Source organism: Pinus tabuliformis, chromosome 7, assembly GCF_031772625.1.
Source record: "Pinus tabuliformis cultivar Carrire ecotype Pingquan chromosome 7, CPIR1, whole genome shotgun sequence".
Classification (NCBI taxonomy): Eukaryota; Viridiplantae; Streptophyta; class Pinopsida; order Pinales; family Pinaceae; genus Pinus; species Pinus tabuliformis.
Window position 1 is genome coordinate 1556911142 of NC_142293.1, and position 18930 is coordinate 1556930071.

The following is an 18930-nucleotide window of genomic DNA, read 5'->3' on the forward strand; positions in this document are numbered from 1 at the left end:
TAATTTAAAAAGAAAAATCCATGATATATTCCTCCATATTTAATGTGATGTTATGGAATTTTTTAAGGAAATAATTTAATTATTTTACATTTTTGTTTTTAGCTAGAATATGATATATACAAATCAAATATATCATTTTAACACATCTTTATAAAAATTTTTAACAAAATCAACTAACAAATATTTTAATTTTTTTTTAAAATTGCCCATAGTTTTGAAAAACTTAATTGAATAGAAACTAAATTTTTTAAAATTATAACCTGGATTTTTAAAATAAAAGTTAATGTAAACTTTTGCAAACATAAAAAGAATCCATAAGATAATCATGAATCTAATTATACTCATGAATATACTAATGCAATGTGATAAAAAGTGGACACACAATTTTTTTTATACCTTTATCTTTTTTGAAAAATGTAAGTAATGATCATTAATTAGAAATTTGAGAAGAGTTTGAATTTCTAGGCAAGTTACCCACACCAATGGTGTGAATGATGCTCATAAGCATGACATAGGAGAGTGTAGATTATTGGTATGAGATGTGACGTTTAACGTGCTTTTAACATTATTCTTCAAATCACATTTTCAAAATGTCAAACTGTCGCTGAAAGCATCTTTCTGGCACCGCCCATGCTTCGCGGGCATCCAATCCTTCAACTTGATACCTTTTCACTCACACCCTACGTCCCTTTCATGACCTATTTAATTATTATATTTAAAAAATGGAAAATCCCAATTAATTAATTAGGAATTTATTTAAAAGTATAGTTTAAAAAAAAAAAAAGCAAAACAAAAACAATTTAACAAAAATAATTATATTTAACAAGAGAGCCACTGCCGTGGCGGTAGTCCCTGCCGGGGTCTGCCACAACCACAATGCAAACTCTTAGAATAAGCAAGACATAGAATAATCAAGACATGTAGAAAAGAAGCCTAGAACCAGCAGTTTCAGAACAAGCAAGCCGTTGTTTCACCTTTCTTAACTGTTTGTCGTTGGTGTCATTTGTCGATTGTATAAGCAGAAGAAAAATCGTACTTTAAGGCTTAAGCTTGTCGTGACATTATTATTATACAATAAATATTATGTTCATCAGGCGCATTGCCAAACTTATGGTTTAAACATTATATGATTTATGCTTACTCGCTTTCTCTCATATGATTTAAATATTTAACCCACGAAATAGAGATGGAACCAAATGTTTTTTTTAAAAGTGTAACCATCCGCAGGTCCGTTGGATTTGAAGATTCTACTTTTTGTCATGATAAAAAAAACAACAAACTGTGCAGCATCAAGGAAGGTTATGATCATGATTCATGATTAAGGAAAACCACACTTAATGCACAAACAACATGAACAACCATGCTCAATATATATATTATAAATAGTGCAGAAATCTTGTACCGAAGAGGAATTGAAGATTGCTAGTTTGTACAGATCCAACCAACGATGAAAATGTAAAACTTTACACAACAACAAAGGCCATAATGACAATTCACAAAAGTTTATGTTTAGAACCAAAACAATACTAATGACCATAAAAAAAAATTGTGCCTAAGAGGACTTGAAGACTCTCATTAAGATTCAAAATAAGGATCAAAACTTTGCTCACTATACAGATGCAACAACAATGCCTGTAAAACAATAATAACACCCATTGCTCTCAAGGTATGTGGTATAAATAAATCAAGAAATGCTAAAATTTTTGACTAAACAGACAACAGACAAGGCAGTCCCTTCCTCAAAACTAACAATTCATTTTAATAACCAATCCATATAGAGAAGATTTGCAACCTGTCCATCTGCAATTATCAAGAGAACATGGTACTGCCCACCACTCTGTTCCACAATACGGATTGCTGCTTCAATAATTGGGGCAAAAGATGTTGGCCCTAAATAAGAAAAGAACATACAAGAAATGTATAAGAAAACACAGGACATACGCAACATATACACATATCAAGTAAACCAGTCAGACACTCTTTCCTAGCTTAAGGCTTATAATGCTAAAGGTAATTAATCTTCATATCTTCAGGTGGAATGTCAAAGTTTCATTAACCAACCAGCCAGTCGAAGATGTGGGACTATCTCCCTGTAGCGTCTCAACGCTTCTTCAAATCCATTGCATAACCTATCATCTGGATAGAAACTAAACACACTTTGATCATGTGTCAAAGCTGTGAAAGAAACAACACGTTATTAGCAATAACCATATTGCTGCATATGTTATGAATTCATGTTAACCAACATAAGAAAAATAAATTGAGCCAAATTCAAACAAGATTTTCAATCGAAATAGAGATCAAAACTTGCCATCCCCAAAACCAAAACAAGGGATCAAGTTGTCTTCGTCAAATACAGATAAGGTCCTCCCAATTATCGAAATCGCTTGTTCATAAGGGTTTGGAGTGTCTCCAATGTGGTGCAAGCTTCGGCGATTAAAAGACCTTGCACCTAAAATCCATAACAAAATGTTGAAGTGGTGACTTTAATTTGATTTGGATTGAAAAATAAAAAGCCTGCAGAATTATCAACTTAAACTAAAAAACTGATTGAAGTTGTATTCAATATATATGAGCTGCCTACAGAAACACACTAACAGTTCTTGAGCAAATAAACATAGCGGGCCACATTTAGATAGAGGCAGATTGGCTATTTTAAAATTTTAACTTGCATGAAAATTATGACATTAAAAACTTCAGGATCATGGATAATAGAACTTACCTGTCCACTCATTGCTCTTAGTGAAGTCAATCCCTACAATCAAATTGGAAGATTCGAGGCCAGCTTGTGCAAGAGCTGCAGTCACCTACAAAAAAGATAAAAATAGAAACAAATCAGAGAATTCTCCCCATAGCGCTTATAACCATAACTTATCAAGCCAATTCACACTGAAATACATGCGATAATACAAGCTAATTACTCAAATATCATAATCAGGTACATCGAAACCCATGCAAAGCCAGTTCTTTAGAGCATTACAATCTGACTAAACCTTTGACCAAAATTGTTGCGTTGTTTGTTGACCTAAATAAATTACTTAATTGTCTTGAATTAATACTACTGAATATGATCTCAACAATGAGCATTATTTTTCAATTCAAATTAAGTATTCCACTGGATTTAAATGTTTACTAAGCTTTAAGAAATATGAAAACCGGTGAAACGAATAAGTTATATAATCTAAGGCACATATCTGATTAATAATAAGAAAAAACCATATGACTTCAAATCCATCACAAAGAAATGACAACAACCCATCCTGAAAATGCATAGTAAACCCTTAATTTTTAACATGTATGGCATCCAAAAACCAAAGTGCAAAGTAGTAAACACTTAATTTTTAACAACATATATGGTATGCAAAAACCGAGGAGAGTAAGAATACCTCATCAAGTGAATTGTAATTGTCAGCGATTCGGGAGTATCTCCTTTGCAACTTCTGTTTAGTCGCTGGTTGTGCTGGTTGTGCATAAGTTTCCGATGGAACTGCTGGTGAAGGACCATAGGATGAAGAATCCCATGCTGGTGAAGGGCCATACGAAGAAGAACTGTAACGCCTCGGGCGAATACTTTTTGAATGTCTGCCTCCCATTGCCTAGATTTTGAGTTTTTGCAAGGTTTCGCAGGTATGGCACATAATATTCTCCACAAACTCTAATGAATTGAAGATAAACTTGCCTCAGAAAACATAAACAGAATCCCAGGAAATTGGATCTGAAAAATGGCAACATTTTTTTTTTTTTTGAATTGATCGGAGAATCCACAGTGTAAACATTTTTGAACCAACGTTTCGAATCCCAAGTGGGATCCATCATCAGGGAGACAATTCGCAGCAGAAGGTTCCAGCACTGTGAATTCCAGCTCTGGAGATAGCGTAGTTGTAAACGGTTTGAATGTTGAATCATTTGAGAGACAATTCGCAGAAGGTTCCAGCATGGTGAATTCACAAACCGCTGTCAATTTAAACGATGAAACCTTTGAGAGCTGCGCAGTTGATTCCATCCTTGAAAACCGTGAAAACCGTGCCTGCTACGTTAATGATCCAACTAAAAACAGCGCAGTCCTTGAAGACCACGGAGAAACGATTTTATTGTCACAAGTAGCTGCGCAGTTAATGACAGTAATAAGAAATTCGTTGAACATTCCAGTAACTTCGCAGATTGCGGTGTCAAGTCTCCCAAAGACACAACTGAACCAGTTAGCAACGATGACAGTTTAAAGGTTTCAAGAGATTATGCAGATGGAAGAAACGACAACAACTGCGCTATCAATATTAATAATAATAACCCTAATTTATTAATAAAAGACAATGTCGGTCAAAACAGTCTTGTTGATTCAAAAGAGGATAACTTTGAATACAATTCATTAAGTACTCTCAGGTCGCATAATTGTGAGCGCATTCAGAACTCTGGTGATGGCATGGGAAGCAATAAAAATCAAGGCTTAGTCATGAATGTCCAGATAGAAGGAAAAGATATGTCTTCAGAAAATACCGGTGAGCCAAGACCTAATAGAAAAGTGGTCAACCTTTCTTCCCAAGAATTAGATCCTCTAGTAACCAATGTTCTCAGCAAGGGTATGGGGTTTGCGGTTGCTCCTAGAAGCCTCCCCATTGAGAGCATGATATGCAGCATAGAAGATGGGATTAGTAACCTCCCTCTGGATGAAAAAGAAGCATTAAGGCAAGAAATTTCTCTCATCATGAGAAAAGCCAATGCTCCCAAAAGCAACCTGAGTAGGGAGGAACAAAAAGCTTTCAAATCTTTGCGAAACAATGACAAGGTGGTGGTTCTTAAAGCTGATAAAGGAGGAGCAGCAGTCATCTTAGATAAAGAAGACTATGTGCGCAAAATGAATGATCACCTAAACTGTGGCAGTTATAAGAAGTTGAACAATAATCCCATCCCCAAAATCATGAAGGAGGTAAAAAAGATCATCTCAGATTCTAATCTTGACGGAAAATTAAAGAAGAAATTAACCCCATCTTGTGAAACCATCCCCAGAATCTATGGATTACCCAAGATCCATAAGGAAGGGGTTCCCCTTAGACCCATTGTCAATACTATTGGCTCCCCAACAAGTTTGGTGTTCTAAACACCCTTGCCATCAGAGCCCTTCGAATTTCCGACTCAGAGCACCTGATTGAAGAAAAGTGGCATTTGGTTTCAGTTTTCAAGAATATAGGCTACAAAGAGCATGAGGTTAAAAAAGCCATAGAGAGAGCTGAAAGAAAGTTGGCATCCTATGAGCATAAGGCGCAAGATCAACCTCAGGGTAAGATTTTTCTTCCTTATATCCTTGGTGTTACAGACAAAATCGCAAAAATCCTAAGAAAGAAGAACATCTTCACTCATTTCTCAGCTCCGGGTACCATCAGACAAGGTTTGAAGTCTGTTAAAGATGATATTGACAATCTTCAGCTTAAGGGAGTCTATAAGATAGACTGCTCTTGTGGAAAAAGCTACATAGGTGAAACAGGTCGCTCCCTCCAGACAAGGCTCAAAGAACATGGCTATCAAGAATGGAAGATCTCGTACCTCAGCACTGGCAGAACACTCCTTGAAGACTAAGCACCATATTTGCATGGAAAACGCTTCGATTATCGCAAGAGAGGAACACCATCAAAGACGGAAGATCAGAGAAGCTCTTGAAATTATGAAGTATCCTCAGAATCTGAACAGAGACAATGGTTTGGAAATTAGCGGAAGCTGGCTGCCCTTGATCAATGAAGTTAAAAGTCGCCATCCCATCCCCAGGTAATGCGTCCTCAGGTATGTTGTCCTCTTTTATTCTATAATAATTTAATTTCTTTCTTTATAGAGCTATCAATTAATTTATTAGTTAACTATATATTAACTATTTATGTTTTCTAGTATAATGTAATAAATATATAGAATTTATTAATTTATTCTTTATAATATTTACTATAAGAATTATTAATTTATTATTAGACATTAATTTTATAATTAATTAATAATTATTAATATAATATTCAATTATTATTATATTATATAATAATAATAATAATGATCAATTATTAAATAATTATTATACATTATTCAAATAAAAATAGAAATTAATTATTTATTATAAAATAATTGATTATTAATATTAATTTTGATTTATACATTAGTTATTTTATAAATATATGAATTATTATATTAATCTAGTATAAATAATTAATTATTAATTAATTATTAATTATTAATATAATATTCAATTATTATTTTATTATATAATAATAATAATAATTATCAATTATTAAATAATTATTATACATTATTCAAAAAAATAAATAAATAAATAAATAAAAATAGAAATTATTTATTTATTATAAAATAATTGATTATTAATATTAATTTTGATTTATACCTTAGTTATTTTATAAATATATGAATTATTATATTAATCTAGTATAAATAATTAATTATTAATAAGATCAAATATTTATTAATTTAATTTATTTTGAATTTATCAGCGATCTTATTAATTAATATATGAATTATTATATTCATCTATTTTAATAATTATTAATTATTTATATTTTCTAAAATAATTTAAATTAATATATTAATCAATTAATATGAATTAAAATTTATTATTTAGGTTAGGTGTAAATATTATTCATTTATAATATGTTTTGATCTTATTAATTTAGTTATTAATTAATAATTGTTACTATAAAAAAAAAGAAAGAAAATTTTTAATTATTATTATTTAGTAATAGTTAATTATTTATTATTCAATAATTATTTAGTATCATATTAATATTAATATTATATTAATTAATGAATAAGTTATTATTATATTAATTTATTTGAATGATAATTATTAAGAATAATTAAACTAAAATAATATAAAAATAAAAATAAAAATAATAAAAATAATAATAATTTAAAATTAGGGTTCTAGCCGACTGTTTGTTCCTCCTTAGATAGTTTTGGCCTCGTTAGTATTTATTCTCCCTGCTTGCTCTTCTCTTATCATCATTCTTCATCCCTGATGATGGATCCCACTTGGGATTCGAAACGTTGGTTCAAAAATGTTTACACTGTGGATTCTCCGATCAATTCAAAAGATAAAAACCAGAGATCTCTCAAATCCAAAATGGCAACATTATAAAAGGATTACCAACATAATAAATTAGAATATTGACATTAAAATTGCAACATAAAGAAAATGGTTCCTGGAGAAACAGTTTTTAGACATGTTCATTAACCAAATTAAATACAACTTATTTGAAACTTTTTGATCTTGTGAAGAAAAAATATCTTTAAGACTTGCCAAGCTAAACATTGTAGCTTTTAAACATATATATATATAATAAGAAGTGGATCAAGCTTCGGAAGTAAAGGACAAAAGTTTGCTGCAAAACCCGGCCTTGCTACTAAAAACAAATTGATAACAGAAAATCCCACCATTTCTCGCCGATCTCATACCAATGAAAAAGAAACAAAATTAGGAAAACAAAATGCGGTGATATATACCAGGTTGTAAGTACAACTCAGCACATTTACAGATAACATGCAAATCCCATTAACACTCGATGCAAGAGGCCTCGTGCGTTCAGGATGATGTTTTGTAACAAATCCTCGGATTTCCGATATTTAAAAATACACAGAAGGCAAATCCGCTCAAAACAGAAGCACAACACCCTGCTCAAGATTGAAAATTCCACCGAGGCAACTTCTGAGAGCCTACCTTCTAGAATATTACGCTCTGAAGGCAGCGGAAGAGAACTTTCTCCGTCCAAACCCTTCCACTGATATACAAAGTAAGCGGAGTTGCAGTGAAGCTCCTGTTATGATTCCCAGTTCAATGCCTTAGAAAGTCTCTTTCAAAATCGAGAATCCACGCTATAATGCAATTTACATCAGATATACACTTCACAAAGGGCTAAGACAGCAGGAGCTCGGAAACAACATAAAATAATCCCTCGCCGAAAACGTTTACCATCTTGAAAAATTCAGGAAACTTACAATGAACTTCAAATTTGACAGCATGGAGGGCATGGAAGACCCACAAACAACATTTTTTTTCGCAAACTTTACAATTTTATCATATGTATATAATTTCATTCAGACTTTAAAAACAGAAAACAAGAAAGTCCGATTAGCACTATTTTGAATAAGACCAGTTCGAAAAAGTTTAAAAGCTCACAAAAGAATGACTCCTCGCTCTAACACAGTAAATTTTTCGCAATTCCTTTAAATATCAACGGTTCCTTTCCTTGCGATGTAAACTAGAACTTTCCTCTACAACTAAAATAACAAGATAATATAGCGAGTTTTTTGCGTGTAAAACTAAGTTTCCTCAATCTGAAGCCGAAGAGTTGATTTATTCAACCAAATTTACCTAAAGCCGGCACATATGAAGCTTCCTAAAGCCAAGTGCGCTCACGGAACAGATCGAAACAACCCGGAAAGTGGCTAGGACCAAGATAGTCGCAGAAGCGGGAATTCTTCCAAGTTACAGTTAAATATTGCGGTCGTTTACTTAATTTCTCGGGCAGATCCTAGAAATGGAGATGAGGGAAAGTGGGAAGGAAGGAAACTCATTTCGAGCATGAAGTTTTGATTGAAGACGGTGGAAACTAGAGATAAGCAATGGAAATTGTGTCGATCAATTTGGCTTACAGAATCACCTTTCCTTCAGAAATTAGGAAGGTACCTTAATGTGGTAGCGAGCTACTTGAGAGGTGGCAGACGGTGGCAGACAGTGGTAGCCAGCTGCGTGAGAGGTGGCAGCTATATAATAAACTTTGCATGCACCTAAGTTTCATGTTTGTCACCATAATTTTCCAGACTTTGGATAAAATACAAATTGGAAATGGTATATAAAATGACATGGTATATAAAATGACAGAACTTTGGTTAACATAGTATTGCCACAATTTTCTTGCATCGGGCCACGTGAAGCCTGCAATAAGAGGTACAATGCGTTTTCAGAGTTAAAACTTTGGATAAAATTTAAGTGAACAAAATTGCTACGATTAAACTTTGGTTAAAACACAAGAAAACATACAAAAAAAACGGTCAACGGATGGATTAATAGGCTGTCAAACGTTCGATCGAACGCTATAGTCCGGGCAGGGACTAATAATATATGAAAAATAAATTATATTATTAGAATAATATGTTAATGGATAAAAACATTTATATTTAGCCTATAGATAAAAAACATTTATATTTAAGGCTAAATATTGTGAATATAAATCTAAATTGGAATCAAAATGGGTTATATATATATATATATATATAAAATAAAAATAAATAAATTTATCAAATATTTTTGTATTAAATTATAATATATAAGTAATAATATGTATTAATTAAATGGATAAATAATATAATATTATTTATAATAATAAGCTAATAAACAAATAAAGAGGGTTTTTGAGGCTCATTGTTAATACAATAGGTGCGACCACTTATTTTCTAATTAAGTTTTTAATACAAAAGCTTAGACCTTTTGTTGCCCATATAATTATTTTTTGTTAAAGACACGACTTCTTTTGTCAATGAGCTAAGGGATATTAAACTTAATCTTTGAGATTTTCTTGTAAGTTTTGACGTCATCTCTTTTTATACAATTATTCTTATTAATGAGGTGATGGAGTTAATTAATTGAATCACCGATCCTGATACTGCCTAGTTGGTCATCCAATGCCCTACCTCCACTTTTTTCGATGTCCAAGGTGAATTCTATGAATAGACTTGTGGAGTAGCCATGGGTTCTCCGCTCTCCCCTATTGTCGCGAACATGTTCATGGAAGACTTTGAAAATAGAGAGTTGGCTTCTACTTCACTCCACCCTAAGCTTTGGAAGAGGTTTATTGATGATACCTTCGACATTTGGCCTCATGGTCATGACAAGATAGATGTATTTCTTGAGCATCTTAACGATCATTGACTCCATCAAATTCATAATGGAGACAGAAGTCAATGATAGCCTTTCTTTTCTTGATGTTCTTATTTCTAAGAAAGGTGATGGTTCATTTACTCACTAAGTTTTTTGTTAAAAACTCACACTGATCAATACCTTCATGCAAGTTCTCATCATTATCCGATGCAAAAGTTTGGGGTTCTGAACACACTAGCTACCCTAGTTCTAAGGATTTCTGATGAGAGTCATTTGGAAGGAGAAAAACCCCATCTCCTTTAATTTTTTTAAAATAATGGCTATAACAAACACCTTGGTCTCAGGGCTTTACAAAAATCATGTTAAGGACAAAGGCAAAGGAAGGATCCCATTGATTTAGTTAACGACATTCACCCTCCTTACATTCAAGGTACCATGGACAAAATTGCTCGCATTCTTAAAAAGAATAAGGTGCATGGCACCTTTAAGCTTCTTGACACCATTCGTAGCTCCCTTAGATCAGTCAAAGGCCTGTTAGACCCGAAGGACATGAAGGGTGTTTACTTAATCCCTTTCTTCTGTGGAGCGCCCTACATTGGAGAGACTAGTCGATCCATAAATAAGAGAATTTTGGAGTATACATCGAACATCAAGCATAACAAATCTTACTCCTCCGCCTTAGTCGAACATGTTAAGAAAACTAAACACCACACGAGTTAAAGCATGGAGTTAGGTTACACTTTTTGGAAAGAGAGGGCGCATTTAGGTGAAAAAAGATGGCTCGATCGAGCATTTTAAGTGCTCAATAGAGCCGTTTTTAAACACTCGATCAAGTTCCTCGAGCGCTAAAAAAACAAGTTACTCGATCGAGCATTAAAACCAACTCTTAATCAAGCTCATGTGTAACCCCAGGTTAGGAGCTCGATCAAGCTTTAAGGCTTGATCGGGATTTATGATTCAATCGAGCCTTAAAGTTGAAAATTTTAAAACTGATGTAAATATTGATAATGATAGGCAAACTTTAAAATTACAGGTATTTGATAGTTTAAAACAACTCAAATTTAATTACTAATTACATTTGAATAGGTAATCAACAATGGTATGGATTAATTTCTCATTACATTTCTAATGTTTTGGTGTGTAGATTTGAAAAAAGATTCTATCCCACTTGCAATTGAAATAGTAATATTCTTATATATATAATTTGGTAACTTAAAAATTAGTTCTCAATATGATTTAAATTTTCAATGTTATAATTTAAATAATAAATTAATTAAACATAAGAAAATTTATCAATTTGATTTTAATAAATATTATAATTTTTAAATGAATAAGTATAAACGCTAAAAATGCGTATTTTATAAAATTCATTGAAGAGTTAATAAATATGATTCCATCGATCATATATATATATATATATATCCACTTGTTCAAGAAAATAAATGAGTGTAGTAATAATTAATGTAGTTGTAATAGTAACTTATAATTAATATAGTTGTAATAAATGTAAAGACATCTTCAGTTATAAATCTCTTTCAACCTGTAAAATGTGATTGCATTCAATTATGTCTTTAGTGTGCACAAGTACGAAGTATATATAAATTTTTTTACTCCTCACTTAGGTTTGCAATATATATTTTTAAAATAATAAAAACACAAAGAAATCATAAATTTTAAAACATTATTTGACTAATTTGAATTTAAGTAATCTAAATTTAAATGTGCATATGAAATTATTTTTAAAATAATAATATTATAAAATTTAGTTTAGTAGAGTTAGTTTTTTTTTTTTGATTTATTTTTATTGAAAATTTCTACATAAAAAAAATTATAAAATGATTAAGTATAAAAATATGTTATATTTAAAATCAAAACAATAAACAAATTATCATTTTTAAGAATTTCAAAATTGAAAAAGCAAAGTTAAAATATTTTATAGAAAGTTATCTATATATTATTATAATTATTTTTTGGTAAAATAAAATAAAAAATGGATTTATAATTAAGGAAAATTAGAGCTTGAAATATATTTGAATATTTATAAAAAATATTTTGTGGAATAAATAAATTTTATAATTTGCTTAAAAACAGGTAGTGAGAGGCTTAGTTTTTTTCTTTTTTTTTTTAGATCATTATAATAGCTCGATCGGGCCTTTGTTAAGCCACGTTAAGGGCTCGATGTAGGGTGCTCGATGAAGCTTTTGAGGACCTAAAAAATAGAGGTTTAGCTCATCTTCTGCAGATTTCTCTACAACACCATTTTGTAACCTAGCGGACTCCAAGCAAAATTTGTCCTAAAGTGGCAAAGTTGATCATGTTAGATTGGAGAACGAACCCTCTATCCAAAGGCATATGATTTGGACATTTTTGAATTCAAATGATAGTTTTTATCTAATTTATTTTAAACATAATGCTTGAAACTTTTTTGGAGAGTGTCAAATGGGTTGAATAAAAAATTAATAACAATATACAAAACAGAAAAATTTCTAAAAATAAAAATATTTTAGTTTACCAATTATCTTCAAAAGGGTATTCTTGGTTTTTCAATTTATTTAAATGTTTTAATATAATAAAAAATATAATTTTACATAAAAAAATATTTATTTTAATATGAAAAACTTAGCTCTCTTTGTGAAGATCTAGCTCATATATATATATATATATATATATATATTTGGAAATTACACATTTAAATTAAGTTATGTTATGTGAACACAGGAATATCTCTTAAGATGTGTGAAAATTTGTGAGGACAATCATTTCATTTAATGAAAAATTGATATATTATACAACACTAAGTAGTTTTGCAAAAAATATTATTATGATAACAACATAATTCTCCATAATTTGTCTTTTTACTCTTAATCAAAATTCACCGTATTTATGTGAATTTTGAGGGTTTCAATTCGACGAAAAACTTGAAATTTTATCCCCACATTTGGCCCAAAAGTGTAACTCATATTCATGCATTCACCCACACATGTATTAAAGAGACTCACGTCATTTCCAACATTGATCACTTCCATCATAGGAAATTTAGGGAGACTCTTGAAATTAAGAGGCATGCTAGCAATCTAAATAGAGATGAGGGGTGGAATATAAGCAGGTGTTGGATTCATGCCCTTTATTCTTGATTTTCTCTTTCTTGAAAACCCACCTTTTCTGCCCTTCATTTTTGTTTCGATTTTCTCTTGTTATTATGTATATTTATATATCTCTACATTTTTTTGGCTTTTTATTATATATAATATTATTAATTATGTAATTATTTAATACAAACCAGCCTAGATCCATCTTATCTCTAGATCTACCAAGTGTCGAGAGGGATCAAATCTCTTTTCACTTTAAAAATATTTGCACCTCAAGAGATTTGATATCTCTGGTAGATCTAGTGTTAAGATGGATCTAGGCCATTTTAATTATTAATAATTGATAATTATAATTGTTAATTTTATTTTTATTTTTATGTAGTTTGATGTAGTCAAAATATTTTAATTAGTAATTATAATTATTATTTTTATTTATTTATTTTAATTGTATTTTATTTTTATGATTACGTAATTTGATTGGGTCAAAATATTTACATCATATAACGTAATATAACTTTACAACATCTCTTTCATATTGAGTTGGAGAGTATGTAATTTATTATTATTATTTATTCATAAGATATATTTCTTAATACATATTACTAATAATCATTCATATATATATATATAAATAGCTATATATAGCTAATGAAATAATAATAATAATAATAAAGTTTATTTAATTAACAATGTAAACTTTGAAATGAGAAAAACCAGAACTGATATTATTACTCGTTTCATTATTATTACTCGTTTCATTGAGGTAGCAAAAAAATCAACCAATTTTAAATTTTCTTATGTATTAAATATAATTTTTTTTTTTAAATGTTAGTGATTTTCATGTTGATTTTGAAACATGTTGATGCAACATCAACCCTTTTTTAGAGGACTTATTTTTGACACTTTAAATTTTTTAATGTATTATGACACATTTTTCAATTGTTTTTTAAATCATATTTCATAACAAATTTTTTAGTTGTTTTATTTCTCTTTATATATATATATATATATATATATATATATATATATATATATATATATAAATTTGAGGTTTTTTTAGGTTTTAGTATTTTTTTAATTTTTTTTTATTGTTTTTTAATTTTATTTATAAATTATTTAAGATGTTTAAATTTTTTTGTTTTTGTTAATTTTCTAGTGTTTTTTTTTTTTTTTTTTAAATCTAGTTTGTTCTTAATTTTTTAATTTTTATTTTAGTTTTTTGTTAATGGTTGTTAAAATTTTAATTTTATAGTTTTTTTAAATTTTGTTTTTTCTAATTATTTACGAGATATTTTTTTTTCCTTTTTTTTTAAATATGTTTTTGTTATTATTTATTTCTTTATATTTTTAATTTTTTTTAGTTTTTTAATTATTATCTTTTATAGTGTAATTTGTTTTTCTTTTTTAATATTTTTATGATTGAATTTTTTTTGTTTTTTATTTTATTTTTATGATTGATTTTTTTGTTTTTTATTTTATTTTTATGTTTGATTTTTCTTGTATTTTTTATATATTTGAATTTTTTAGTCTTTTTCTAAATTTATGTTTTGTTTTTGATATACATTTTTATTTATTGCTTTAATTTCAAATTTATGTTTTCATTATTTTTTTTATTTTTTTTTTGTTTTTTTGTGAGTCATGATAAAATCTTTTACACCATTATTTCAAAATATTGAAAATTTATTCTAAAAAAAACCTTATTTCATCAACACATATTGAAAATTTACCCTAAAAAAAAAAAGAAGAAAAAAGTGTTATTAGCATCAACACTTTTTGTTTTCAAAGTGTTTTTTGCACAAAAAAAATGGTTTTCACTTCCATTTTTAAAACATGTTATGTTAGAAAAAAAAGTGTTATTCTAGCATCAACACTTTTTGTTTTTAACACTTTTTTCCATGTTTTTTTGCTAAAGTTCTCATTTTGAGTTTATAGTTCCCATTTCAAAATTTACATTCTTAATTATTAACCTATTATTATAAATAATATTATAATATTTATCCATTTAATTAATACTTAATTTATAAAAATTCAAATAATTAATACTTATTTTAAATTATATAAGTGATTGTTTAATATAAAATATTTGATAAGCTAACAAATAATTTTTATTTAATTAATTCATATATATATAACCTATTCTAATTCAATTTTGGATTTATATTATATCCATCATAATATTTAGCCTTAAATATAAACTTTTTCAATAGATTAAAATATTGTTTAATAATATATTTTTTTTTATATATTATCAATTATAGAATTAGTGTTTCTTAAAGTTGTAAATTTATTTATTTTTATTAATTTATTTTATTTTATTTTTAAAAATCTATATGCTTAGAAATTATTGTTTTTACTATTTTTATTTAATTATATTTCTAATGTATTATTTAATTCCAGGAGCATTTCCATATTATTATTTTTTTTACTAGATGAAATTTTTTATTTATCTATGGAAGTTTGATAGACCCTAAAAATGTGATGGGATTGATCCAAAGAAACATTATCTAAAGATTATGAATCGCAGAAACCTCAATTCAAAGAAACATTATCTAAAAATTATGAATCACAGAAACCTCAATTCAGAGTTATTTCCTATGATTCAATTTTCTTTTAAAAAGGGACAAGGGATCCATAGAATTTAGAATTTGAAATGAGTGTGGCACATGGGAGAAATGGTCGGCAGTGGAATAACTCTTATTTCAGTTAATTGACGAAGATTTTCTTTAAATCACCACCAATCCAGTAGGAAGCAGGTATGAAAAGCTCAAGGCATCGGTTTCGGGCCTTAGACTTACGGGTCCTCCTCAAGGTCTAGAAGGACGTCACAACCGTCTTTCCTAGTAAGAAGAGAAATTGCCTGGAAATAATTCATCGTCCTCTGCACAGTCGAGGAGGGATTCGAACTCGAGCCCCATCAATGAGGGGTGTAGCATGTTTGTTGCGTATTTTCCTTGGGGGAATTTGAACTCGAGACCCAATAAGAAGACTTCAAGAGTGGTCATGGCGTCATCGCCATCTGTGAGCTCCCAAATATCGTGCTCATTGTCACCTTCTCCTCGGAGGGCTTGTTTCTGCAGGCCTCCTAGGAAGCTTTTGAGAAGCATGAGCTCCAAGAGATCCTTGGCTTCCACTAAAATGAAGAAACATGATTCCTATATTGGTGATGATGAACTCACAGTTGTTTCTGTTTCTGAGAAGTTGAAAATGAGGTCTGACGAATTCAAGTATAGCAGAAGCAGTTCATGAAAGTTGTTAAGGAAAAACAAAAGGTGAACCAAGTTGCAGAGGATTTGGAGAAGTGGGTGACGTAGGCCTCGACTAGGATGGGGGTTGGGATTCTAGATGACTTGCAATCGGATAAAGAAGAATTGAAGTGAGAACACTTTATCTTGATTGCAAGAAATGTGGGAAGAATGGTATGTTATGCAGAATTCATGGGGGATTTTGATTTGTCTATTAGTTTTCACTCTGTAAATCTACATAAACATACAGAAAGGTATGCTAAACAAGAAATTCATTCTGACTCAGAATATTTTATTCATGGTATTGATATAAAGATCATATAAGGCAAATATTTCAAATGTCATATAAGATAAGAAAAGTTACTCTATATTTCATGGATTATTAGATTATTATAATGGTTAAAATTGTAATTATAATTTTTCATTAAAATTAAAATTTTTATTATTAAAATTGTAAATTTTTATTATTAAAAAAATAATAATTTAAATTTAAAAATAATTAAATATACAATTTTGATATTATAATTTGAAATAAAAGATTCCATTTTAATATTTTATAATTACATTTTAATAAATATAACTATAAAATTAAAAGTTTAACGTATTTAATTTGCACTTAATTGTGATGTTATATTTTACACTTAGTTGTGATGTTATATTAGGTTAAATTATAGTAAATTTATTAAAGGGATATTCTAAAAAATGTGATCTAGTAGGCCTTGGTTTTGAAATGCATTATTAGGTTAGTATATTGGAAAGGAGATAAAGAAAAATATGATTTCGTGGCTCCTCGATTTTGATATACAATGTGATTGTCAATATTTCTTTGTTTCTAGTAAGTATAATGCATTTGATTATACATTCATCCTAAATTAACTCTTTATTTAGCTAAAAATTAAATTACATTGTCTAAAATTTATATTATAAAATAATTTTATTTATTTATTTATTTGAACGGTGATTGGTTTACTCCATTGCACTCTTATTTTGTAATCATCACAGTAGTGTCAGTGCATAACATCTAGACTACCAAACCATGCAAGCTGTGGTGCAAAAACACGTGGCCTCAACGCTTGCAGTGATTTCGATGTCGTCACTTTCACAAGTTATTTAAAACAAAACTATGGTATTTATATTTCCTTATTATTAAAGGAAATAACCAATCACATTTATTATTATCACATATAAGAATTTGGGGTGCATGACATATGTAATTTCCTATTACGGTTTGGAAGAAGTATTAATAGCCCCAAATAATATAGGTATATTATAATTAATTAAGATGAGAGTATCAAAAATCACTCGATCTATGGTTATGCAAGGTGTATACACGATACTAGATATACCTGTATACATATTGACAATTAACAAGATAATTAAATAAAAAAGAGAATTAGAGTGTGAGAATCAATTTAATTTTCACAAAAACTAAAATTTGTTTGTACATTGTAACCAAACAAATCGTGTCACGCCATATTAATGTAGTCGTTGCAAGATCTTTTTCGTACTTCTAAATGTATGTCAAGCTTCCTCAAATTATTCAATTGTACATTTAGCCACCAGCTCACATAGTCTGTATTGTTCCAATCAGCCACATCATGTAACTTCACACTGGCTTTAAATTTACACCAAATTACCGCAATGAGATTGCCATGATAGGTTTTTTGTTTGAGACACTCCAAACAATCAAAGTTTCATCTACAATGTAGAGTAATATGCTAATCTATTATTTCGAACTAGCTTGGGAATTAATTTTGTTGAATTGTTGTATAAGTTTAAAAGGTCAAACTATTCGAACTAATCGACCAAGTTTGTGTATTAAATTAAACTACCAAGGCAAGGAAATATTTTTAGTCATTAACATGAATATCTAATTTTGGATTTAAAGCAATTCGTTAAAATCTCATCACCATAATTTTAGGTTATGGTGTTATGCGATGCTAGGAGACTGAGAGTTGAAAACACGAGTGGGTCTCCGAGTATTATATATGTTAGAATTTGGCATACATAGAAAGTTCTCCAAAACAATTATACAAGTTTTTGACCATGAATTAATTCCTTACTTACTAAAAATTAAATCACATTGTCTAAAATTCATATTATAAAATGAAATTAATTTATTTATGGTCTATATTTTAATTTTATTTATTTGAACGGTGATTGGTTTACTCTGTTCCACTCTTATTTTGTAATCATAGTGATGTACATCAATTGTTTCAATTCATAACATTTGAACTATCAAACTGTGTAGTTGCAGGATCAGAGCTCTAGTGCGAAAACATGTGGCCTTGACACTTGCGGCAATTTCGATGTAGGCACTTTCACAAGTTATTTAAAATAAAACTATGGCGTTTATATTTCCTTATTATTAAAAAATATAACCAACCACATTTATTATTATCATCGGATATAAGAATTTGATGTGCGTGACATTTGTACTTTCCTATTACGGTTTGGAAGAAGCATTAATAACCTCGAATAGTGTACGTACATTATAATTAATTAAGACGAGAGTATCAAAAGTCACTCGATATGTGGTTATGCAAGGTGTATACACGATACTAGAGATACATGTACACATATTCACAAGATAATTAAATAAAAAAGAGAATTAGAGTGTGAGAATCAAGTTAATTTTTCACTAAAACTAAAATTGGTTTGTACATTGTAACAAAACAAGTGATGTCACGACGCCATATTAATGTAGTCGTTTCCAAATCTCTTTCGTACTTTTGAA

The 18930-nt window shown here is 29.3% G+C and overlaps 1 protein-coding gene and 1 pseudogene across 1 annotated transcript; one reads left to right on the forward strand and one right to left on the reverse strand.

Moving 5' to 3' along the window:
- Positions 1–1753: 1753 nt before the first annotated feature.
- Positions 1754–8410, reverse strand: LOC149253906 (E3 ubiquitin-protein ligase RGLG5-like). Its single transcript, XM_089454622.1, has 7 exons — positions 8357–8410; positions 7703–7799; positions 3387–3715; positions 2723–2807; positions 2312–2452; positions 2062–2175; positions 1754–1890 (listed from the first exon to the last, which is right to left on the reverse strand). Exons 3-7 carry the CDS (start codon positions 3591–3593, stop codon positions 1754–1756), a joined length of 684 nt encoding a protein of 227 aa, XP_089310748.1. The 5' UTR covers positions 3594–3715; positions 7703–7799; positions 8357–8410.
- On the forward strand, positions 3936–16328 carry LOC149253907 (uncharacterized; annotated as a pseudogene).
- The last annotated feature ends 2602 nt before the right edge of the window (positions 16329–18930 follow it).